The sequence below is a fragment of the Amblyomma mixtum genome, chromosome 6 (assembly GCF_055824585.1).
Source record: "Amblyomma mixtum isolate Tamu chromosome 6, ASM5582458v1, whole genome shotgun sequence".
NCBI classification, from domain to species: domain Eukaryota; kingdom Metazoa; phylum Arthropoda; class Arachnida; order Ixodida; family Ixodidae; genus Amblyomma; species Amblyomma mixtum.
In genome coordinates this window covers 74,756,014-74,781,831 of record NC_143017.1, presented here as the reverse complement: position 1 = coordinate 74,781,831, position 25,818 = coordinate 74,756,014, and the positions used below count along the sequence as shown (strand labels likewise).

At 43.3% G+C, this 25,818-nt stretch overlaps 2 protein-coding genes across 2 annotated transcripts in view; one reads left to right on the top strand and one right to left on the bottom strand.

Annotated features, from left to right (window-relative positions):
• LOC149339401 (cell adhesion molecule Dscam1-like) overlaps positions 1-4,957 on the top strand; it is a 272,801-nt gene extending 267,844 nt beyond the window's left edge. The window contains exons 36-37 of the mRNA XM_089548180.1: positions 1,273-1,325; positions 4,042-4,957. Of these exons, the coding sequence (XP_089404306.1) occupies positions 1,273-1,325; positions 4,042-4,109 (121 nt within the window). The 3' untranslated portion in view covers positions 4,110-4,957. The remainder of the gene's footprint in view (positions 1-1,272; positions 1,326-4,041) is intronic.
• LOC149339400 (hormone-sensitive lipase-like) lies at positions 4,172-25,774 on the bottom strand. Its single transcript, XM_089548177.1, has 8 exons — positions 21,760-25,774; positions 20,110-20,346; positions 19,410-19,595; positions 18,810-18,926; positions 17,416-17,560; positions 11,294-11,512; positions 8,269-8,843; positions 4,172-6,942 (listed from the first exon to the last, which is right to left on the bottom strand). The coding sequence occupies exons 1-8, from the start codon at positions 22,363-22,365 to the stop codon at positions 6,730-6,732; spliced, it is 2,298 nt and encodes a 765-aa protein (XP_089404303.1). The 5' UTR covers positions 22,366-25,774; the 3' UTR covers positions 4,172-6,729.
• Positions 25,775-25,818: the final 44 nt, after the last annotated feature.

The window sequence follows — 25,818 nt, the reverse complement described above, 5'->3', positions numbered from 1 at the left end:
TGCCATCTTACTCCGTGATCCAAACTTTACCCAACTTTACTCCATGCTTATCCAATCAAGGAATGGGGTTCTCTGATAACCATATCAACAGTAAGCACAGCTATTTGTCAAGTTTTAGCATCACTGACCTAGAATTTATAATATGCACAAAAGCACTTCACTACTTAGTTCACTTTATTCTTTCGTTTTTATCAAGCCACTGATAGCAAATGGTCGCTGCAGAACCTTTTTGGACGCATCGATGTGGCTATTTCGCCTTAGCTATTTCTTTCTGCAAGGAGAATAGTGAAAGGGGGAAAGCATGCACAAAGCCACGTCAGCAAGCGAAAGGCAGTGGAGTGCCTGACGCACGCTGGGCAGTCGTATAGCAAAGTGATGACTGCCAATTGCAATGTGGCACACCAGAGTCGACGCTCTCCATGGCATAGAACCACATACAGTCCGTTGATTACGCCTAATGCAGTTGAGGTTATGTGTACGAAAAATAGCAGGAGTGTGCTCACGTATGTGCAGCTGAGACGCGTAAATAGTTGCGCTCACTATCACAGCTATGGTTGACAAGTATGACAACTGTCCAATTAATTTTGGTCATTTCTCCAATGTCACACAGACCCGCCGCGGTGGCTCAGTGGTTACGGCGCTCACCTGCTGGCCCGAAAAACGCAGGTTCAATCCCGGCCGCGGCGGCTGAATTTCGATAGAGGCGAAATTCTAGAGGCCCGTGTACTGTGTGATGTCAGTGCACATTAAAGAACCCCAGGTGGTCGAAATTTTCGGAGCCCTTCACTATGGCGTCCCTCATAGCCTGAGTCGCTTTGCGACGTTAAACCCCAATAAATCAAATCGAATCAATGGCACATAGTCGCCGTGATTTCGCTCTTGGGCAACTTAGCCAGTGGAAGCTGAAGTAACATATGTTGATTACATATGCTATTGCTTTTCTGTGTACACTCGGGCTATCGCTGCATCACAAAGCATTTAAAAGGAAAGCCCTCGGCTGATAACAATAGTAACAATTGCACTAGAAATTGAGGTGTTGGGCAAGACTATAGCAATGTTCTTACCAGTGCTGTCATAGCTACCGTCACTTCGCGAGGTTGAAATCACTGTGTACATGTTAAGTGCAACGCTCGAGCACTGCATAAGAAAGACAGAAAATTAAATTTTTTCACGTCTCTTCAACACATCCTGGTTAGCAATGTGCCTGTGTCCTGTGTAGCCTTCTTGATATGAGCCAGTTTTTCTCACAAAGGGGTGCACTTTCAATTTCAGAGAGAAGACATACTTTTTCAATGGAGAAGAACTGCGCAGTGATGAAGTAGAAGGTAATGAAATATTTTAACACTTTGGTTCTGCAATACTATGAGTACTTTAGTACTTTATTAGAAGTACTAAATTGGTATTTTTGTTTCTACTAAATATTTTATTGTAAAAATGGTGCCAGCAGTGCAGCTTATGTGCAAAGGAAAGAGCAATTTGCGCCCAGGCGAAAAATATGGGCTTGCAGAAGCATTCTACGGTCCCTACACTATTAAGCAATCAAAATGAAGGGAGCAGAATCCCATTCTTCCGGAACGCAAATCTGTATTATTTGTATTTAATGTGATAGTTTAACATCTTGAAGCTGTTGACAAACACGGCAGACGCTAACCAGTAATAATGTGTCCACAAAGTGCCACTTTTGCCAAAGAAAGCTAGAGACTGGAACAAAACGCTCACATCTCATCAGCAAATGCCAATGTGATAGAAAACTCAAGAGCAAACAAACTTAATTAGTTCATTCATACACCGAATTGGTTGCACCATCCGAACGTGCTGTTCCAAATTACTGTAGACCTGAGTCGACTGCAGCTGTCTGCATCACAGTGTGTTTTTTAAGTTTCAGTTGTGTTTCCAGCAAGCACGTTCCCCTTTCCTCCGCGCTTTCTTGGCTTCTGTCCAGTTCATATGGTATGATTATGCCCCAGATATCCCCTGTGCGCCATCAGAAAGGGAAATACTTTTGAAGCCAGAACTTTCTTTTATCAACGTCACATAAAAATTACTTCCTATTTTTTTTTTTTACCGTAAAGTGAGATTCAAAATGCGGGGCGTAATATACGAGTTAAGCGAATAGTGCTGCATTTACTCTGATATGAAGCACTTTCAGTTCTCTCGAAATAATGGGCACAGGTTGCAGTACAACAGTGATTACACCTGACACAGAACTACAGTCTACTTTGCGTACCATTACTAATGACAGTGCTGCTGTACCGGACTGCTGAGAAAACCAGAATAATCAGACAAATTTGTGCCTCAGCACACATAGAAACTACGCATGTTAGAGTGTTGATTGATTATCACACATCCATGCAGGGTGCCTTTCATTTAAACATAATTCAAAATTCGAAAAAAACTAGGCACCACATGCTGTTGACTTACACCCAGCTCTAGCACTCACACATTCGGGCACCAAACGTGATATGCTAGAAAATAGCACATCTTCAGAGGACGGCTACCACTCTGTAACATGCATTTCAATGACCGAAAAAGATTGGAGAATCTCCCGCCCCACATCACGCCCGTGCCTTCTTCCAGTCCATCCGTGATAAGGCTCATATCAGCATTCCCCAGTTTCTTCCTCTACCTACAGTGCACCTATCTAGATTCTCTTTGCACTCCTCCATGTGGGCATCGCTACGCAAACAACGTTGCGAAGCCAGCAAAACGTGCCATTAACAGCTGTTCGTATAAGGAAGCAGGCCTGCAGGCAAGCGAGATTCCAGCACAAATTGGCCGTTTAGATTTTCTGTATTCACGGTGCCCTAGAGGTGGTGCACAGTAAAGATCACACAATAGAACACAAATATATCATTATAAATTTGCTGGAATGTACAGCTGCACGGACTCTTCTGCAGAAAATGCATAGTTTCCACACAATTTCTGTGAGTTCCAACATCAGTGACACGTTGGAGCTCGCACCAAAGGAGACATCCCCCTATGGCTTTTACGAGCAGAAACTCTCGAAAACAGTGATTCTGGCAGCAACAAGTGGGAAGCGAGTGCAGAGCTGTCGAAGCTGCCCACAATACGGCCTGCAGTAGCACCACAACAGTCTTTGAAAGCATGCCGTGTGCACTACGCTGACAAAGGGAGCATAAAATCAAGCAGGATGGACCATTTACAGTGACGTACTGTCCATGCGTTTAGCTTCATCGTAAAAAATTTTTTGCATGAAGTCGCTGTACCTGTTCATCCATGACTAGCATTTTCTAAAACAACGTGATAAATTGTGCGATGTATCAGGCACAATGCAACAGCATATCTTCTCGGTCCACGTGGATCAGCACGCGTACCACCCCCCCCCCCCCCCCCCCCCTTGTCATCTGCTTGAAGGGAATATGCCTTCTAGTTAGTACAATGCAGCAGCCCATCCCAATGCTTGAGTGAAATGTTCAGCCTCTTTTATTTAAATTCACAAAAATAGTTTGTTGCACACAAACACGTGAATTCAGCTGCGGATTTATGACACCTGCAACAGTGGCTTAGTGCCTGTAATATGGAATGGCTCAACAACTGCTTCACATATAAAAATTGCTCACAGCAGCAAACCAATTGGTTGCATAAAACTGCCAACAGTTATTTTCAAATTAATTTGAACGTACTTTTTGCTCTGTGGTCATCGCACTTTCAGAAGACAAGCAATCTCTTTAACACTTTTTGAAACATTTTGTGTACCAAAGATAGGAGTTAGTCCATCTGACCTTATCATAAAACTATCAATAAAAACACCTGACATCCTTCTCTCAAGTTTTTCTTATGTTTACAAAGTGTCAGTACAGCCACATATTTTGAGGACAGGTGCATGCACATGGGATCATTCTCAAGATCACACCTGGTTTAAGTACGCCTTCCAAGGCCTTTTTTGAAGGAACAGATAATTTTTAATATGCAACTGAGGCCTTATTTTTTAATTGTTTAGTGAATTTTTTCAGTGCACTGAGTTACTGTAACATGCAGCCTGTTATGCATTGCATGATGAAACTGACGTGGTTTTTGCAGCCTTCTGCGTGGCCCTCTCCCCAAGGATGGAAATGGAGTATGCATCAGAAGAAATCAAGTTCTCTTAGAAGTGCGGGTGTCTTATATAAGCAGTGAAACACATCACGCAGAATAACAATGAACACCTGGGTAAGGGAGTGTTTGGACACTTTATACACCTTTCAAAGTACAAAAAAACATGTCTTTGGATACAGCAAATAGTACTCTGCGCAGTACACTCCACAAGGAACCAGAAGATATCGTTTGAGCTTCGCGAAACAACAAACTAATGTTAGCTAAGTAGAACTAGTGTACATACAGAAAGTAACCTGCCATGCTGAAAGTTTACTGTGCTCTCTGAGCACAACTTTGAGCAAAATGTAATACTGACTGTTTGTTGCTCATTTCACGTAATAGTAAGAAAATACAAAAATGTGACCAGCCACGTTGAGTAGTGATACATCAGCACGGTTGCAACACAAAGACTGGGGGAGAGGGAGAGGGGGAAAACAGCGAAAACAGGTTAGAGGCTACACACTCTGAAATGTGCAGAGGTCACCACAAGCACTGCAATATCTGACGTAAGTGGTTAAAAAAAGAAAACATAATTCTGAGTTGTCACAAACGCTGACCACAACCTCTGGTCTGTTGTGTACTGAGCACTGCTTTCCAAAAGTTCAAATAGCATGACACTGCTGTTAAGGGGGGACACTGGTCTTGAAAAGAAAATTTTATTAATTTAGTCATAGTTATGAAATTTTCAGGGCTTATGTATTTTTGTGCGCTGATTCTAGATATGTCATTTAATTTCATGTAAAGCAATTCCTTGAGCACTTATGCTCTTTTAGAGCGCAGCTCTTTGGCGTCCGTTCCTGGGTTTCGCGTCGTCGTCGGCCTCGTATTTATGCAAGTATCTTGTGGAAAGTTTTGAAGAAAATTTGCTGCAGGAAACTCGCTGAAATGTATGCCATTGGGTTCTCTTGACACCAAGGAATACAATAAGGGTAAAATTATCATCCTGGCTCTCATAGAACTTGAGTAATAGGGTACTGAAGCTGCCACTTCAGAAACAGGAATACGTACACACTTTCCTTCTCATTTCTAAAGCGACAACTTCAAAACCCTGTAACTTAAGTTCTATGATAGGCAGGAAGACAATTTTACCCTTATTGTATTAATTGGTGTAAAGAAAACCCAATGGCATACATTTCAGCGAGTTTCCCACAGCAAATTTTCTTCAAAACTCTTCGCAAAATACTAGCATAAAAAGTGCATAAGTGCTCAAGGAATTGTTTTACATGAAATTAAATGACATATTTAGAATCAGCACACAAAAATACATATTCCCTGAAGATTTCGTACCTGTGACTTCATTAATAAAATTTTTTTTTTCAAGACCAGTGTCCCCCCTTAAGGCGCTAACACAGGTGATGTAAACCCAACTGAGTTACAAAATGATTCTTTCTTAGTGTATTTATACACAACCTGCAGATAGACAGCAGTGTCAAGTTTCAGACTGCACGCACTACTAGTAGCAATTTGGCAGTGAGTTAATGCTGTTGACAGGAACATTCTCCCCATCATGAGTGCTAATTTTATTGCGCAGTACTTGGCAATGCTCCCACAAATGAACTTTCTTTTCAAGTTTTTCATACGACATCCCTTTCCCGCATTGCAATTCACTGGCAAAAAGCTATCAATATCTAAACACTATGCATTTATTCTGTGCTGTCAAACACGCAAAGCATGAGTGAGTGTGTGACCTAAGTGAACTACCACCAACACCAAATGACATGCAAAGTTGTCAGAAACAGAACATGACACGCAAGAAAAGGGATGAATAAATACACGGAAAAGAATCAAACATGCTTGACTACATCAATACCATAAGAAAGAAAAAAGTACTGCGGTGGGATGTTGACCTTTTCAACTCGCTCATCATAACACATATCTCCGACAGGTAACACAGAACGACAAAGGCTTTACGTTAACACGTAGACAACACTTCTCAAAACGAAAGTGCCAGTTAAGAAATTTGCCAGGCGTGCAACGAGTGTCACATATATGTTATGTATGTACATGAGTTGTATACCGACTGTTCAAAGAATAAAATTATTTTGCTAATAAAATAAAAACAGATCACTAGTGTGCGTCCTCCTTGGCACAAAACGCTACTAGACAACCACACAGCGTAACTGCTATCAGCGAGGCATGCCTCTCAGTAAAATCAACATCAATCAAGAGACGTTCACCCAATCATAACTCGAAAATCCAGCGAGGAGGGTAACACGTCCCAAGCAACAGCTATCAGCAAAAGCTCTCGGGCATTATCAAGTGGTAAGGCATTATTATATGACACCCTGTTAGTCATAATAATCTCCAGCAGCGATATGTGCGCTTTCCTTCCAGGTTAAAAACAAACCTACTCAGTACAATGGCCATAATAACATTCGCTTTGGCATTTCAAAGAAAATGCATAGTTCCGTTTGTAAATTGTCAACAATGATATGACGGCTGTAAATACCATAGTTCATTAAAGGCATCGTATGCTGGTAAATTATAAAACCATGTATGTATACGTGATCCACTGTTCTAGAATGTTCACCCTCCACTGTAAATGGATGCTTTGAGGAAAGCAAGTGCCAACATTTAACTACTGCACAATGTCGCTGCCAAGCTGTATAGTAATAGTGAGCATATCAAAAATACTCATTTGCCACCCAGTGGCTCCATCTGGAGGGCAGACCTCAGCATGTTGACACAGCACTGGATTCCCTCTTGGGCTTCGTTCCCACGGGGGAACAGATTGAGAAAACCGTGTGGCAGGTAATCCAGCACCTTGACACTTATCTGGCAGCCCAGGGCACGCAGCTTCTTCGCAAACATGACCATGTCGTCTAGGGTCGGATCAAGGTGAAGGCACTGGAAGCAAAGCGGGACAAGAAAGACATTGTAAAGGATCGTTAGTGTACGCGGGGTCATCGGAACGCGACTGGGGGCGCTCAAAGCGAAGCGTCTCCTTTCTTGGAACGCAGCCGCTCGCGAACGCACCGGGAAGTACGGGTGTCCCCCCGCCCCGCGTTACGGATTCACGCACGTGCTGGCACAAATGTGTATTTGTGTTTGTTTTATTCTTATTTTATGGTAGAGAGGGTGGTTTACCTTGTAGAAGCCGGAGGGCTGGCCATGCTCTTGAAGAGCCAATCATGTTAAGAGGGCAACATGATTGGAAGCTACCAAATGTGGGCCGGGCCTTTAGGGCTTTAAAACCGGGCCCCGGAGCCGGAAGCGGGGTTCTGCGCTAAGGTCAGATGCTATGCATCTTCGGCTACGCCGAGTAGGGGCCTCCCCTAGTGTTAGCCAGATCCACCCTTTTTGTTGTTTTGCATCTTTTTGCTCTTTAATGTCTCTAGTGCCTAAACTTGTATATGCAATGTAAATTGCTGTACATAAATTGTACATAAGTATTCCCTTTATCCCTGCATCTCTACTCATCGAGAGACCATCTCTGACGGGGCACCCCTGGTGTGAAGAGCTTCAGTCTTGCGAGTTAAACCACCCGTCTCTGGCGGGGCACCTCTGGTGCGAGGAAGATAAAGAACCTGTGAAATTTACTGACATACTACTGAGAAATCATTGCAAATCATTGTCCAGATAGAGCTGTCTTTGACAATCAATGCAGAAACAAATTAAAACCTGACTATAATTTGTTACTAACAAAATGGTGCATAGCTGCCACAGAAGTCTTTTCAGTCGCATGAACAAGTACAAACAAAGCACAAGTGTGCATATTTGTATGTGCACATGTATTACTGAGGGCAAACGAAGTGTGAACGAGAGAAGTGACACATAAAAATTATAGGTGACCTGAAGGAGATGAAGTAAAAAATGGGTTTGTCATCACTTGCAAGGAGCAGTCATTGCACTTTCAGAGTGATAATTAATAATACAAGTGTTTAGTCTGCCTGATAAGATATCTTATCGTCTTTCTAGTCATGTTTAACTCTCTCATCGTACATGTGTGTTCGTACAAAAACTACAATGCACGCACATAAATTGGTCGTTTCCATCTATTCGAAAAACCTTTCAGCACTGCTTAACCAGTGTGGCTTTAAGCGACTATGTCTCCACACAAGAAATAAATCTATGACAATAACATTTGGGCAAACCTTAGGAAAATGTTCACATTTCCTAAGCTAGAAACTGGAGCCAATCATGAGAGGACAAGTCACTCTCTGAAGTGCTCACCAAAAAATAGGCTGGCGGCATCTTGCTCAACAAGTCATCTGAAGCCAAGTATGGTGTCATCAGTGGATCCTCGGCTCGTGCTACCAGTGCTTCCAGTGTCCGCAGGCGAGCCGGGTTCTCAGGGTGAAACCAAGGCAGTTCCTCACGACGAGTCTTGGGCAGTCGTCTCCTGGACGGGCCCGAGACCTTTTCCAGGCTCTGCTTGCTCATTTCTGCTGCCTTTCGTCGCAGAGACGCCGAGAGGTCAGAAGGAATCTCAAATATAACATGTTCCTCCTCAGCATTGAGTTCCAGGCTGTTCGCAGCTTCCGACGAGGTGTCCCCTATGCAGTTCTTGAGTGAATCATCTGGCCTTTTAGACTCGACGTCATCTTGAGACAATGGTGCTTCTTTTCTAGGCGCTTCCGAGGGCGGCTGATCTAGTGGTACGCTGTTCTCTGTCTGTGGCCTTTCGTTTGCATCCTTACTAGACTCTGGATCATGCGCATGCGATGCCGCCGTTTCTGCTTCTCTGAGAGCACCATGTGTGTCACTGGTATCCGACTTTTTGTCAGGTGACTCCGTGCCGACATATGCTGCAACATATGAGATGAGCAAGGGGTCACATGCTTGTTTTGTTCTCATCAACTATCAGAACATACAGACATTGAAAAGCCATCACAATATGAAAGCTTTAACAGATCATAAAGCCCAAACTTAAACGCAAAATTCAGACTACAAATTCCTCGCTACAGGCTACACAATGGTGGAATGGGGAAAAATGGTTGCCCAGAGAGGACACGAAGAATGTGTGCAATGACCTTTCTGCTCTGAGCCAAACAGCAGCTGAGCAGTAGCCACTACACTTGGCCCACAGGTGTTCAATCTGAACTGCCACGGAGCCACCAATACTTTACTATTCAATCAATGCGGTATCCGGAAAACTATGAAGTTACAGAGCAAAGGTGCTTGCAAAAATCTCTACATCAGTCACTAAAAATGATACAAGTGTCACCACCAGCTGATAATACTGCATAAGATAACGTGGATAGTTATGCATGTGACACTACTAAAACTCAGTTTCATGCGACTTGTTATTTTCTTACTTGGGATTCAGACATAAGCACATCATCAGGTACCATATGATGACAAACCACAGAATGATACCAGCATGAAGGATTTTCATTATCAATTGTGATGCCATCATATTAAAAAAGCTTGACAGGTTCACACATGTTCACGTCTTACAAGCACAACTTGTTTACAGGTCCCCTTAACAAACCTGCTTGCAGTGCAAATTTAAAATAAAGAAATTTACATCAAATCTATAAACAAGCAGCATGACAGAAAAAGTATCTTAAAGGGACCATGAAATGATTTCGATGGGCATCTCCTAGTGCAACAGATCTGTAGAGGTGGTCTTTGTGGGTATTTGAGTCAAATTTGAAAGCTCCGCGTGGACATTTAATTTAGAAATAATTTTAAAAAAAATCGCTACTCTCGGTAGCTCGCAACTGATTAGGCCACCACACCTCATCGCATGTCCCCAGCCCCGATGACGTCAGTGGGTAGAAGAGCCAGCCTTCAAGTTCGCCCCGTCTGCCCACTGATGTCACCGGGGTAGGGGACATGCGATGAGGTGTGGTGGCCTAATCAGTTGCGAGCTACCGAGAGTAGCGATTTTTTAAAATTATTTTTAAGTTATAGCGTCCGCGCGGAGCTTTTAAATTTGGCTCAAATACCCACAAGGACCACCTCTACAGATCTGTTGCACTAGGAGATGCCCATCAAAATCATTTCAGGGCCCCTTTAAGCTATCAGTGCTTATATTTTTGTTACAAACACAAGGAAACCTTTTTGGATAGCTACTGCACAAGGGGTTTATGAAATAGACTTGGCCATGCATTCTGCTGCTTTAGCAATTGCAAAGGTATTGTGCAGGATGCATGATCAGTAGACAACTTCCCTGTAACAACTGACATGCAATACCTATATCTCCCAAGCATATGTCAACGCCTACTGACTACAATGTCCGAACAATTTCAACCACACATTCCTCCTCTTCCTCAACTTTGCCCCTCAAGTGCACTGCAAAATTCCTCTAAAGTGCAATGATTGATTGATTGATTTATTTATTTATTTAACCATACTGCAGGCCAATGCTTTGGCCCTAGCAGGAGGGGCTATTATCATTTAATCCCCATTTTACTGGCATAGTTACAAATGACAAGGCTAAACAAAGGCCTGTGCACTTCCAGTGTTGTACTACTGAGAATACAAAACACTGTAGGCATAATTTGCACTTTGCTGTGCTATGCTGCAATTCAGTCAAATTCTACTCCTCAGGTGCAATCCCTCAGTTCCTCCACTGTAAAGCACGAAAAGATGACGCTGCCACACAGATGCCTAGAAAAGCAGCTGATACATGCATATTTTACACCTATGGATTATTTTTGCTACAATTTTTGTAAACGTGCAAAATAAAATGTTAGTATGTCTCATCCTTGATGGCAGGCGCAACCATGAAATGGTGTGCAATTGGTAGTTTGGCACTGTCTATCACTGCACAAAGAAACTCATCCACATTATATGCAAGAGCATTGAATCACCTGCATTAGAGCTCCTGTAGCTGCAATCTTGCGGACTGCAGCAACACGAAAACACAGATACACCGACCCACTTAACCCACTGAAACATTTAACATGGCACATTAAACACATTTTGACATTTTATGACACATCACATAGCTCTCTCTAATGCGACTATGACTGCCGCAGGAACAGCCAGTGTTTGAGCATCCCCACTCAGCCAGGGAAATCAGGAATGACGCAAACTCGGCTACTTGAGAACAATCACGGCGAGAATGCGACAAGCACCAACCACTTCTTCGACCTTTTAGTGAGGTGTCAACATTTGACGCATTTTTGCCACCACTTGGCTAGCTTCAGTTATTGACTCACAATATTTTCTGCTTGAAACCTATATAGCACAGATCGTGAGAACAACTCTGATTCTGACACTTTCCGGTATGCCTGGTCATGCTCACCATGGACGCAAGTCAGAAGGAACTCCAGTGGTATGAGCGGGTCCATGCACGTGAGGACTTTGGACGGAGATGGATGGGCGTTCAGCATGACTGGCGTGTATGCGCAAAACATCGCATCAGGGCAGCGCAACTCCATCTGCAGCATCTTCAGGCACAGCACAAGGCATAGATTTCCACCTGCACTGTCTCCCGCTAGACAGATGCGCTCACCGGTCCAACCTGCAAGACATATCAAGGTGAATGAATGGTCCTCCAGTGACTCAACAAGGCGATGTCATCAGCGAATCGCAGATTATTTAGGTATTCTCCATTAACTGTAATCCCCAACCGTTCCCAATGCAAGCCTCGGAACAGCTCCCGTAAACAGGCGGTGAATAGCAATGGCGAGATCGTGTCTCTCTGCCTGACACCCTTCCTTATTGGAACTTGTGGGATATACAGATATCCCTCGCCGCCCCGCGCCGAGTCACGAGACGAGAGCGCACGCCGCAGGGAATGGGGAGAGGAGGGCACCCGGCAACTCTCCTCACTCTCAGCTCGGACGTGACGTCACGCCTACGCTCTGGCGTCTTAGGAACGGGGTGAACGACCCCTCTTGATTGCAACCGGTTGCTCAAGGGGGAGGCAATGTCGTAGGGGTTTAAGGAGAGCTCACGCGGGAACAAAGGCTCTCGAGTCTCGCCTCTCGCCGCGGTGCTATGGCCGCTCTGCCCCGCCGACCCCGATTCCTGCCCGCGCCTCTCCGGACTATCCATCGCCGGTCGACGACGACCTGGTAAGCTGCTGAACCATCTATTATCGGATAGAACATTCTTCCGCAGTGTGCTTTGCCTTGCGCTAGGTAAACAAACGGTTTCCTAGCGTACTCTGTTCGTTGCCTACTTCGTCCGAACCCGCCGTGGCTGTGACTTTGCGCCACGGGTTGGGGACACGAGAACGCCCGCGCATAGCTGGCACGAAAGCGCGCCTTCCCGGCCGGCTGCACGCGAGTGACCCCATAAACTTTGTTGCTGACTTCATGGAGAACTATGGTAGCTGTGCAGATGCTAGCAGATGCTATAGATATCTTCCAGTATCTTCACATAAGGCTCTTCTACACCCTGATTCCGCATTGCCTGCATGACTGCTGAGGTTTCCACCGAGTCAAATGCTTTTTCATAATAAATGAACGCTATATATAGGGGCTGGTTATATTCTGCGTATTTCTCTATCACCTGATTGATAGTGTGAATATGGTCGATTGTCGAGTATCCTTTATGAAAACCTGCCTGATCATTTGGCTGATTGAAGTATTAAGGTTGTCCTCGTTCTATTTGCGACTACCTTAGTAAACACCTTGTAGGCACAGACAGTAAGCTGATCGGTCTGTAATTTTTAAAGTTCTTGGGGTCTCCTTTCTTATGAATCAAAATAACGTTAGCATTCTTCCAAGCTTCTGGTATGTTCGAGGTCATAAGGCATTGCACATACAAAGTGGCTAGTTTTATTGCGAAAGCAATACTGCTAGCACTTTTCTGCCGTCGATGGAGGTCGTTCCTTCGCTCCGGTGCACGACCACGTGACAGCGTGACGTCACGACCAGAGAAGAGCAGGGGTCCCAACTCGTCTCTTCAGCCGTAGTCGTTCCTTTGCTCGGCGCGGCGGCTACCACGTGACGGCCTCCTCGGGCCGCCGCGTGAGGCGGGCCAGGGATCAATTAATTCAATTAAATAAATAATTTAATTAATAAAATCAATTAATTTTACTTAATGCCGAAGAAGAATCTATGAGTAGTGCGGAACTATATAATCACAAGAGAAGAAAACGCTGAAACAGAAAGAAGAGCGGCCTGCTAAAAGAACATTGCAGTATACAGCCAAGAAGAAAGAGCAGAGCATTGTGGTGATTCGAGACGGTGACATCGTGGCTCAGCGACGTGACGAATAAGAGATAAGAGTTGGCGAGTTCGAGTCAGCTACGCGTGAATTCGAGAAACGAAACTACCAGCAGAACCAAGCGCAGCCAGGTGTTATTGCTTTCGCATACAGGCAGGCTTAACCAAGCTAAGCCTTCAGCCAATTTTTTTCTAGCACAATCTCTCCTCCGTCCTTCAAAAAATCTGCTGTTATCTGATTCTCACCAGCTGCTTTCACCTTTTGCATTGCTCCTAAGGCTTTCTTTACATCCTCCTTCGTTACTGGCGGGATGCCCCATTGCTGTGTTACACTTTCCCTCTCAGTAACATTCTGATTGTAATCGCTACTGTATAGATTTGTGTAAAACTCTTCGGCTACTTTAATTATTTTATCCATATTGCTAAAAACATTGCCCTCCTTGTCTCTTAATGCATACATCTGGTTTTTACATATGCCTAGTTTCCTCTTCACCGCTTTTAGGCTCCCTCCGTTCTTTAGAGCATGCTCAATTCTCTCCACATTAAACTTCCTTATATCAGCCACCTTGCACTTATTTATTAACTTCGATAGCTCTGCTAATTCTACTCTGTCTGTAACGTTAGACGCCCTCATGTTTTGGCATTTCTTAATCAGATCTTTCGTCTCCTGAGATAGCTTGCTGGTACCCTGTCGAACCATCCTATACTGCCTACTTCTACGGCACACTCCGTAATGACAGCCATGAGATTTTTGTTCACATTCTGCCTCACTTAAAGCTGAATATCTGTTCTGTAGAGAAATCCTGAATTCCTGTACTTTCCCTCTTACCGCTAACTTGTTAATGCGCTTCCGCTTCACTAGTTTCTTCCGTTGTTTCTTCAATTCATATGTATCAAAAAGGTTGAAATTGGAATGATCATAAAGTGTACAAAAGCTTTCACTGCAGAGTCGATACACCTACAGTAAAATTTAATCTCCAACACAGGAGCGAAATCAACACTGATTTGCCCTAGACAACTAAATAACAGAATTGAAGAAGTCCATTTCTCATATCCTGCAAGGCAAGAAAAGGTAACAAAAATTAATCATAAAAAAAACTGCAAGTTCTATTGGATGCAATGAATTGAATATATTGCCTTAAAAGGAAAGAAATACTATTAAACAGATAAATGCAGCTGCAAATAAACATTGCATTAAAATTCAGCTCCATGCAGTGTCTTCCTTATTCTCCCGTTTTACAGAAAAACATGCCACTGATATGGAGTAAGAAATTCATGAGATGTGAGCATGTCTCGCAGTTCTTTGACCCACAGCGCCACTGAATCAACTCACGCCACATTCCAGGTTCTTACTAAGCGTATCTTTTATCACGCTTATCAGCCAATCGGACAAAGAGAGGAAAAAAATGTGCCCAGCCACATTTTGCGCCAGCCAGACAATGCACATCCACTCCTTAGTAGACTTGTCACGTCTTTATCAGTTTTCTGCCTTTGTATGACAACCTCACTGAAGTGCATCCGCTTGCAGCTGACATCCAATATGTCTGCTGATAACGCAAACCTGGTACTTCAGAGTTCACTTATCACAATACCAAGGAGACAGGATATGACAGTAAAAAATAAAGCTATACTTTACCCCTCAGATAAAGTACCAAGAAGAAGCAAGGTAAAGCGCAGGCAGCAGTGTGGCCACAAATGTTCACATTCTAGATATATGTTATCAAATATATTATCCATGCAGCACCATACAGCTTCATCAGCTTTCTAGGTCACTAACTCAAATGGGACAATGGTGCTCAGTAAATAAATAACACCATGAAAGTACACCTCAAACAAACTAACAAGAAAAAAAAATCCAGGTGCGCTCAAGTAAAAAGGCAAAGCGCAGAAAAAGACACTGAAGCTTCTCCTTCAGCACCTTCCAGTATGGCATTGATTCTATGGTTTTTATCACAAAATATATTGCGTGTAAGGGACACTGCCCTCTGCTGCTTTTCTTGTTCTGGGAATATGAATCTCAATCCAAACACACCTGATTTTTTACTTCTGTGCCTGAATGCAAATGCTGATTCAGATTTAATGAACTTACTCTGCTAAAGAAGCCAACAGCCACAGAAACCAAGGGGCACAGGGGATTTTTAATTTATTTATTTATTTTGTGGTGTTGATAAATTTATAATATTACTGAATATGTTATCGCTTAAAGCTAATTGATTAGAAAAGCAGAAGAAAAAACAACCACATGCCGCCGGTGGGATACGAACCCACGACTTCCGAATTACGCGTCCGGTGCTCTACCACTGAGCTACGGCAACGGCTGTCAAACCTTCTGCTTTCCGGGGTATTTATGTTTATGCTTATGTTTGCTTGGGAGTGTTCACCAGCGCCACCTACGTTCTTAAGCGGCGGACGTAGCACGTCCTGAGTTACCGCTAATGTGACGTAGAACGTCATCGAACGGCAAGGGTGGAAGCTGTGTGAGAACCCTCTTATGCTTCCCACCGGCGGCATGTGGTTGTTTTTTCTTCTGCTTTTCTAATCAATTAGCTTTAAGCGATAACATATTCAGCAATATTATAAATTTATCAACACCACAAAATAAATAAATAAATTAAAAATCCCCTGTGCCCCTTGGTTTCTGTGGCTGTTGGCTTCTCTCATATTTATAACGAGCCCCTCATTCCCCTTTCCTTGTCTGCTAAATTACTCTGCTAAAGGCTCATAACCAAGACCTTTAAATCTCATTACGCCTCCAAGCCCTACCCCCCATAGGTATCACGAAGCAATCCCTCAGGAGACAGAACAATGGAAAGAATAAGTGGCAAGCACAAGAGAGAGAACAAAAAGCAAAACGCATTCTATCTTTTTCCTTACTTGCATTTGCTATCCCAGATGAGATAAGAAAGAAAGAAGACAGGTTTATGAACAGCATTTCAGATTACCACGAACCATTACTATCTGTTTTTGCAGATTTCAGCTAACTTTTTCCACCATTCTTGAAATGCAAATGATAAATTCCGACACTTTGGCTATATTTATGCAAAAAGCTGGATGTGACAATATAAGCAGGATCATAGAAGTCAGGTGTACCACACGCTCTACAATATAATCAGTACTAAGATACTAACCTGGCAAATGCATGAAGAAATGAGGCTTTGAGGACTCCCAACACAGCATATATGTGAGCCAGAAATTTTCACTAATTCGAACTTGTCCCAAGAGACCAGCGTTCAAATTTCACTTTCAGCACCACACAGAGTAGGTAAAAATATATAAAGTAATGGAGTGTGCCATGTGAAGCAATTACAATGAAAAAACAAACAAAAAAAACAAAGGATCAAAGACGACAAGAAAGAAGTGATTAAAGCAAGGCAACAGCAGTGTTTTCTGCTTAATCTCCTTCACAATATGTAATATATAATGAATTAGAAGGCAAAGGATGGCAGAATAGGGAATAAATTCCGCTCAGTCACTGCTCAGAAAGTCTTTAGTGTATCTTAACAGTTAAATGCTCTCATAAGAATGTACATTGTAAGTAAGACAAAGTACTGAGCGTGACAGCACTACTGCAGGTATCAAACAGCTGGCGAAGCATATACCAGTTAAAAGAGAATAGACTGTCACATTACACCAGCATGAGACAAAAGGCATCAGATATCTCGTTAGAGCAGCGTGACCCCCATTCACTCAATATACTGCCCACAGATAACACTCATGTGCACGAAACATGTTTCGTGGAAGATAACAAATCAGGGAGGCGGCCATTGAGCACTACTGATTAGCTGCACAACAGAATTCAATTGCGCTTGCTGTGACTGATGCATGGCTTTGAATGATCGTCAGGAATGATGCAAAATATCTCTCATCTAGATTACATCATAGCTGCCCCGTACAAATCCACAATCTTTTTTTTTTTTTCAGGTGAGGGTGAGGCAGGGACCAAGGTAATTCTTTTTGCAAAAAAAAAAAAGACAAGGGTGGCTGGGTGAGGGGGGTTCTCTTAGGTTTTCAAACCTGCTGCCCTGCAAAGCCCACTGCAATTTCGTTAATTTTTGTCCTTTAAATTACGCAAAATTCAACTTATGCTATAATGTTTTTAATGCTTCATTAGAACCCATTTTGCCCCGGCTGAGAAAACGTAATTTGACACTGAAAAAGCATTCCTTTGTTTATGAAACTTGAATAAAGCAGGCAGTCAACAATGAAGGTAGCTGTACATGTGGGAGAAAAATAAGCAAGAGGCCCGCACCCAACTTGTGGCAGTTGTTGAGAGCCCAGCCATACACAAAGGCCACTTCTTCCAAGGCTCTAGGGTATGGGCTTTCGGGGGCCAGGGAGTAGTCAACTGAGAGAATTGGCACATTCACCAGTCGGGCCCAGTCTTTCAGGTAGATCTGAATGGGAAAAAAATACCGCTGACTAAGAGTGCTGCAACGAACACTACTGATCACTGATGGAGTTACCACTTCACCAAGGTAATCGGTGCTGAATTTCTAGAAGCACTTCATCATGCACCAAGTTTATAATTGAGCCAAACAAATTGCATTCAATGAGCAAAAAAAAAAGCTGCTCTCTGCCTCCTCTCCATTCTTTCTCATAAAATAATAATCCTGTCAACAACAAATAATGAGGCAGCACCTAATAATGACCAGCTCCCACTTCTAAGGCTTGCAGAAGTAATGCTATGGCAAAAAAAAAAATCCAGCAAGAATTTGTTATATACAATCAGTTAAATGCTTAACTGAATGTGTACAGCTCAAAAGAGCTCCTGTTAAATAAGTGAATTAAATAAGTGAATGTGTCCAAAACTGCAGTGATTCTAGTAGTATTCACTCACCTACACCACCACAGTCTAAACAATATACACATTTTCCAGAACTTAAGATGGAAGCACAGAACGAATTCAGTAAGTCAAAGTGAACTTTCATTTTCTCAAACCGAAGAGCAAACATAAGCAATCCAGTGCCAGGCTTTTCTCAATAGAAATTCTTTACACCAAAGGCATCATGAATGCCTATAGCATGCTCACTGTGCAACTGGACACAAATTACAAGACTCGCAAGGCTGAATGTCACCAGTCAGGGTTTTATGACGCCACATTTTCTCAAGTAAAAAGCATTCATAAAACATGAAAGATTCTTACCACTGCATTGAGTTACAACTCAAGGCTCTGCTGAGGTTTCTTTTTACCTTTTTTGGCACCGGTATACAACACTGGCATGTAGCTTTACACATGTATGTGTCATTTGTAATTTCTTTATATGCACCGTGATTTTACTGTAAACCAAAGCCTGCTCACAAAAAATCGATGGCAAGTGAAAGACGTGGTCACCAGAAAAAACTTTTATTTTTTTTCCTTAACTGCCCAACATAATAGTACTCTCATTAAAAAAAACAAAAGTGCAGGTGCAGTAAGCTCACGTCTAACAATCCTGTCATAGACAGAAAATACTACTGGTATGGAGCCAAATGCATTTACGCATTTACCTCGTTTATATTGCAGCAGTTTATATTGCAGCAAACCCTCTGACAGCTTTATATTTCCCATTTTTATGTTGAAGAGATAATATCTGATATATCTGAATACACATGTGATCATGAAATATTCAAAAGTGTAGAGAAAGGTTTACTTTGTGTACACACCTCGTGGGACTCGGCAGACTGTGCAATGAAGCCACCTCCATGAAAATGCAATATGAGGCCATGAGACGGGGGCAGGACATCACTGGAGTTGACAAGGTTGCTCGGCAACAGTGATTGCTGAAGACAAACAAAGGAAGAAGTAAATGAGCTCGGACCTTCAGCTCACGCCAAGTGTGCGCTGTTCACTATCTAAAGGTGAAAGTCGCCATGGATAACAGGCGCTCGTGCTTGCACCACATCTGGTCGAACCGGAACCTTCTTTGCAAAACAAACATGTCCCCGCAGCAAAGCCAACATGTTTTGATGACACTACTGGTGTTAATGTTATTCAGCCTGTGGCATAAGCCAAGTGTATGCCGAAAAAAATGACACAACAGCATTCAGAGAACATGCATGTTGACTGACAACATGGTTTTGACATCCAGAATTGACGTCACGGGTCCTGGACATGTGTATAAACAAAAGCATAGTGCCAAGTAGAAACTCAGAACATACACACAATGGTAATGGCCACATAGGCTGGCTGCCATAACTTATGTAGCACAAATTTCGCTTACAGGGTAACATCTCACCGCAAATAATTAGGCAGTGACCACTTACCATTCCATCTCTAACCGCAGATGATAGGAGTCGGCATCGTATAGGAGCGGGAGGGCCGTGAGCAGAAGGAATTGGGATTTCTACAACAGTGGACGGCTCGTCGATTTTGGGCAGGCTCAGACGCTCCAGAGGAACCACCACATCGCAGCAAACTTGCAACGATGCAGAGATAAGCTTGTTCACTTTCTATAAGCCAGCAATGAAAGACAAGGTGTTAAGCTCGACAACTTCCTTTTTGTGAGCAAAAAAACTCATGCAAGTGGATAACAAACAATTCCTCAAACTAACGTCAAGCGATTCCACCTGAGCCAGCATTACAAAGACATTGTGCTTCTAGTACTTGCTTTCCGCAGGAGACAATTTCAACTGATGAATTACCCTGCTGTGCCTTCCACAAATGAACTTGTACTTGAGACATTTATAGACAATGGCCAATCCTGATTAAAACAAGAGCTCAAACAGAATTCTAAGTGCAAGACCTCACTGATAATGCAGTCATACCCAATATCATTTGCTTTGCAGTACAAATTAGAGTTAACAGAGCAGGCTGCATCAACACCTTGTTTATTATTTGCTGGAAGCTTGCAACAAAACTAGAGTCTCTTTCCACCTCGACATCACTGCAGCCAGAAAATAAATCATCAATAACTGCAAGTGCTACAAGTCAAAATCAATCGCTGCTGCTGCTAAAAACACGCACCTTGAGAAGGACCTGCTCGTTGAGTGACCACATGGCTTTGAGAAAATCCGTGTGGACATTTTTGCGCATTTCCAGCATCTGCTTGGCTCTCAGATCGGCATCCATGCTGTACTTCCCAAACCGCCAGATCAGTGCCGTGGTGCTTCCAAAAGTGCTGCCGGACTGGTAATAGTGGTCCCTGTATGCTGACAAAACAGCATGGCCCTTGCGAAGCGTTTTCCTGATGGCATCGCAAAACTGGAAGGAAAGTTAAAAGGCTGTTTGCACTGTGTAGCATGTGACAGGTCTATATACAAGTTACACCAATGCAAAATCGCAAAGCAAAATTTGTCACGTGATTCTTGACGGCATAAAAGATTTGAAGGATTTGCTGATTCAACATACACAAACGCACATAGTGGTGGATGACTCCAGATTCATCTCGACCAGCTGGTTTTCTTCAGCATGCACCAGAATCTCAGTACAAAGGTATCTTTACATTTCGTCTCCATCAAAAGACGGCCACGTGCCCAACAGATGAAAGTGACAGCCACTGATCCATCATGGCAGTTCAACAAACAGTACTTCTAAAGGTGCTAAATGCTAAATATACACGAGCAGCCAAGCAGTGAGATATAATTATACCACACTCTACATTCATTTTAGCTTTCTGCAGTTTAATACAAAAATTCCTGGATCAACATGTAACTTGCATGTTGCGCCAAGCCCTACTACTGCTATGGACACAGTCCGAGTTTATGAAGTCATAATGTAACAGAATTTCAATGTGTTCACAGGATCGAGTGCAAGGCCTCTGAAGTGCGCAATCATTTGGTGAGGTTATCAAAATCGTGTTCCAAGAATATAACTTCGTCAATGAAGCTCGCTCTAGCACTTCAGATCAGATGTCGCAGCGTAGCAGTTACTGCTTTGCCAACGCAAGCAAACAAGAGATAAAGGCTACTGCCTACGATAGCAAGAAAGGATAAGAAATATAGCAGCGTTTCTCTAGGGAATGGGTGGGAACACAAACATGAGCATGGGAATCACTGCAGAAAGTACAGAATATCACAACTTTAAACAATTAAGACAGCGCACTATGGCAGACAATCTGAAAACCTACCCATCTCTTTTTAAACCCAAATGTTGAGAGCTTTGCAAGTGCATAAGCCTCTTGCAATACCACACAAGTAGCTATAGACAGTTTCTGAACATAAAATACAGATAATGACAATAAAATTATCTTCGTGATCTCTGGTTAATCACTCAACGGCTTCATTCTTGCCGAAAATTAAAAAAAGACATACATGAATCAAACTTATGAAACCAATGCTATAGCAATAGTTCAGGCTAAATCCAATTGCGCTCAGCGCCTTTCAAGATACGGCGATTCATTGATTTTAACTGAAAGCGCACCTGTTTAGAACTACTGGACGCTTTACTCGATCTTGTGAAGCAGCTAATTAAACCATCCTAGCAACACCCGTACACGTTTCAGTACGTGACAAAGTTACAGCCGAGCATTTTTCTCCCTAGGGTACGGTACAAGAACTTAGAGCACGAGCCAAGGACTAGAAGATTAAAACGGGAGCATGCACATGTTTTTGCAAGCAACTGTTTACATTGGCCAGGTGCCGCTGGTTTCACTACATGCATGCATATACTACTTACGTAGAATCCCATGCAGCGGCCGTAGAAGCTCGTGGGGTCGAAGCTGTCAAACTCCTTGAACAAGTCATTAAACTTCATGCTCTCATCTACAAACAGACTCCCTTTCTCCGTGTGCTCCATCATATGCTCCAAAATGGACGTTCCAGCCTTGATGCCGCGCAAGACGCCGACGTGGTCACCCAAGTCCTTGACGAAGCTCTCTCCTCGGAAAAACGGTGAACTACGTTTAATGTGCAACGCTCTACACAGCTTGGTGGTGAGCAGAATGAACCTGTCCGCGACTGTAACGATGCTTCGAAAGCCATTAGCAGGCGTCTCAGAATCAAAGTCAAACAGATGCGCAGAACACCGGATTCTGTGGGCAGAGCCTTCGATAAAATGAAGCAGTTCCTGCATCGAGTTTAGGTGCGCAAGAATCTTACTTCCAGTCTCGGACTCCACGTCTCTAAAGTACTCAATGTTCGCGCGGATCATTCCATTAAGCATCTCGTAGAGGCCGTTGCCTGGCCTCCCGACGCGTGACATGTTGACCAGACTGCAGTTTCCTGGCTCCGGATCTTCCCTGCAGTCCTCGAGGGTTTCGGAATCACTGCTGCAGCACAACATTTGCTTGACATGACCGAGCAACACGAACCTCCAAATCCTGTTTTCTCCAACCGGAGACCGAAAGCAGAGGGAAATGAAACGTACGGAAAGAAAACGTGCGATGAGCAGAGGGCGAGAGAGAGAGAGACACACAAAATGGGCAAGGGCGAGCGGCGAACTTCACCTTGCGGCAGTTTCCGAAACTAACTTCTCAACGCGGCCTCCGACGCGGCCGTGGCGGCTGTGTCAACGCATCGATCTCGCACCGAAATAGCTTCACCGCACGTTTCGCGTAATGAAGAGAAAATAAACGGGAATTGCTTCTCCGCGTTGATTGATTCGATGCCCCAGTGCTCAGGAGGCATTGGAGTAGGAGTTGCATCTTTCCCGGGAGCCAAAGTTATCAAAACGTTAGCGAATCGTGCCATGAGAGGAAGAATGAAAGAAACAAAGGAGGCACAGAAAACAGGCGCAGTAGCTCTAGAGCCCTACGCAGTGAAGGTGTTCAGACTAACTTAATACTAATTTCTACCGCCTTGGGTTCTCGCAGGTGCGCCGACAACGCACAGCACGTAGCTCACCGCGTTCGGGATTCGATCCCGCTACCTCGTACTTGGCAGCCGAACTCCCTGACCGTTAATCCCAGACAACACAACTACATCCTCAGGACGTCCTGAGGATTAATTTTTGAGGACATTGTGTTGTCCTGAGGACGCCTGCTTCTAATCCTCAAAAGGTCCTCATTTATTCCTGTTGTCCGGCCTCAGTACGTGCTCAGGACATCCTGAAATTTCCTCTGGTGGACCTTCTCAGTCTGTTTTCAGGACATCAGATGACGATGTATCCCAAGGGATGTGGATCACTGTTTGCTTATTTATTGTAGGCAGTGTGCACAGGGGTTGTGAAACAGCTGTGTGCTTCTTTTGTCTTCGATTCTAGCAAGCAAATTTTGCAAATGTTTCGCATGCTCGACAAGTGACTGGTTCGTTCCCCATATTTGTTGGCAGTTACAGGCATTATTCTGCGTGCAATATTTTCCTACAGCGATCACTACATAACTCTCTCGGGAGCTGAATTCTGCCACTTCAGTGGAAAAGCCAATCCGACAAATCTCCAAAAATCTGAACTTTCCAACCCCATCAGAAGCATGCAGTAGGTTTGAAAACCAAAATATTTTAAGATATCTCCTGAAGGCACATAATATTTTCAGCCACAATGGTTTCCTACATTACATCTCTATTGTACACAAGTATCTTTTAATAAACCTGAAGTTTTTACGGAATGAAAGCCGAGTGCGAGAGATAAAGCTGGTTTTATCTCGGTTCAACGCCACAACATTGTCCCGTGATAAGACGTTTCTAGAACATTTGAAAAATTTTCGTCCTCGAGTCCCGCAAAGTACGAACTGAGGACATCCTCATGAGGACATTTGGCCATGATGTACTCAAAAAGTACTCAGAATGTCCTGTTCGGGATGAGGACGTTTTGACCATTTGAGGACGTCCTCAGGACATTTGGTGTTGTCTGGGATTGAGCACCCGCAGCGGGTAGCTGAAAGTGTGGACAGCCGCATTCTGTTTTAGTATTGACAAATCATGCAATTCTAGGAAGCAGAAAAGAATATATGGTAAAAAATTTGCATTCCCCCCTTTTCTCACTGCCATTGCCATTCTTTCTCCTGGGGTTTAATGTGCACAACATACGGCCATACTTTGCGTTTCGATACAGCCGTAGGAAATGCAAAAGAAGCCCCTCTCTACGGCATCTCTTTCTCTCCTCCTCCGTCATATTCCTGCCCTCACGGTGTGGTTAAACCAAGAGTGAGACAGTTTCGGCACTTTTTCCCTTCATCACAACTAATTTATTTATCACTACGCCATCTCGCCTTTTCCATGGCGTTTGCAGCTACAGAAATGGTAAGACCTGCAGAAACTTCCATAACTTTATGCCTTTATGGCAAATGCTTTCCAGGTAAAGGCCTTTAGCACGCAAGGACCAGAAGTGTAGTGCTATTGCACGATATTTCGTGCTTAGCAATGCTAAGCTGTCTGCTATTTTTTACAAGTGTGCTAGAGACGCATACCAATATTTGCTCGGAGCTCTGCAGGAGCAAAGTTATAGTGACATTAAGTTACAATGCTTTTGGTACCAGCACAAATCCATGAGCTAGCTACTTTGTTGTCAGCACTACTACTATTGGCGACAACAGCAACCTAAAAGTGCATATCCCTTGACAAAAATTTCGGCCATCAGGTATGCGTTAGATCTTGCATAGTAAGACTCCTGGAGCACTAAGCTTTAGAATGAGGAGGATGGTAGTTCCCATCACTCCTGACAAATTTGAAGTACTGGCGATACTGAAGAAGGCATACTGCAATCTAAGCAAGGTGGCCTGTACACTTTATAAAGACTGCACATTTACATGAATGTTCAACAACTGCATCCTACCATGACATAGCTGCACTTGGTATACGAGAAATAGCACTTCATTAAGAACTTGCAAAGTGCACAACAGCACAAAAAATGCCACTTACTGCACTGCACAACTTTTTTAAGCCTGTGGACCTCAATGCTTGCGTAAATTCTCAAGCATGAACTCTTTACATGTGTAAGGATTGTGTATAGTACTCTGCAATATCCATTGCAGAATATTGAAGTAATGGGATTCCAGTGCAGCCAGAATTAGTAACATCAAATGAGTGATGTCCTACTTCCAGTTACAACACCAAGGGGAGGCAAGGGGTGGTGCTCACTACTCTAATATTCAATCGAGCGACACCAAAAATTTGCTGGGAACTTTCTTCAACACCCCCCGCCCAAAAGTAGGACAGCTTTTCCGAAGAATGCAGCCTGTGGAAGGCCTCTTCACTGGTGAGCAAGTAAGTGAAACTATCGCCACCACGATTTGTTCATTTTATTTGCATTACATTATTTCCTTTATGAGGAGCACAATCAGAGGCACCACACCTATTCGATAATTGACTTGCCCCACCCTCCTCACACTTATTAGCAAAATGCCACCGACATAGATAACAATGGCAAAAGATGAAAACACAAAATGATGCTATGCGACAACAGTCCAATGTCCTGCCACAGTATGTCACATTGTCCACTAGTCGGATAGCCTATCTCATTTAGCTTTAGCTGAACACTATGCATACTACAGGTTAATTAAACTGCAGAGCGACTGTTTAAAAACCTTTCACAGAGTGACATACATGGAACAGCCATGTATGCAATCAGGGAGATACAAGAAAAAAAAAGGCCCATCTCAAACCCTCAGCCAAATCAAGAAGCCTTTTGCGAACACACTAAACCAGAGAAAAACAATACAACGATAAGATCAATGCGACCAGCACAGCCCCGCATTAATCTTTTTAACGCAAATTTTAGAACAAATATCCACCACAGTAGCATTGGTTCATTACATTTCAAAACCTGTTAAGAGAGTTGAACAAAACATCACCTTGTTGT

Bases quoted from the DNA above. Each gene is read 5' to 3' on its own strand.
- LOC149339400 (XM_089548177.1), bottom strand. From the start codon at position 22,365: ATGTTGTGCTGCAGCAGTGATTCCGAAACCCTCGAGGACTGCAGGGAA. The intron at 11,513-17,415 runs GTGCGGGCCTCT...TATGTCTTGCAG, and splicing joins CAACAACTGCCACAAGTTGG to GTTGGACCGGTGAGCGCATC. The intron at 8,844-11,293 runs GTGAGCATGACC...CATATGTTGCAG, and splicing joins CCTTCTGACTTGCGTCCATG to CATATGTCGGCACGGAGTCA.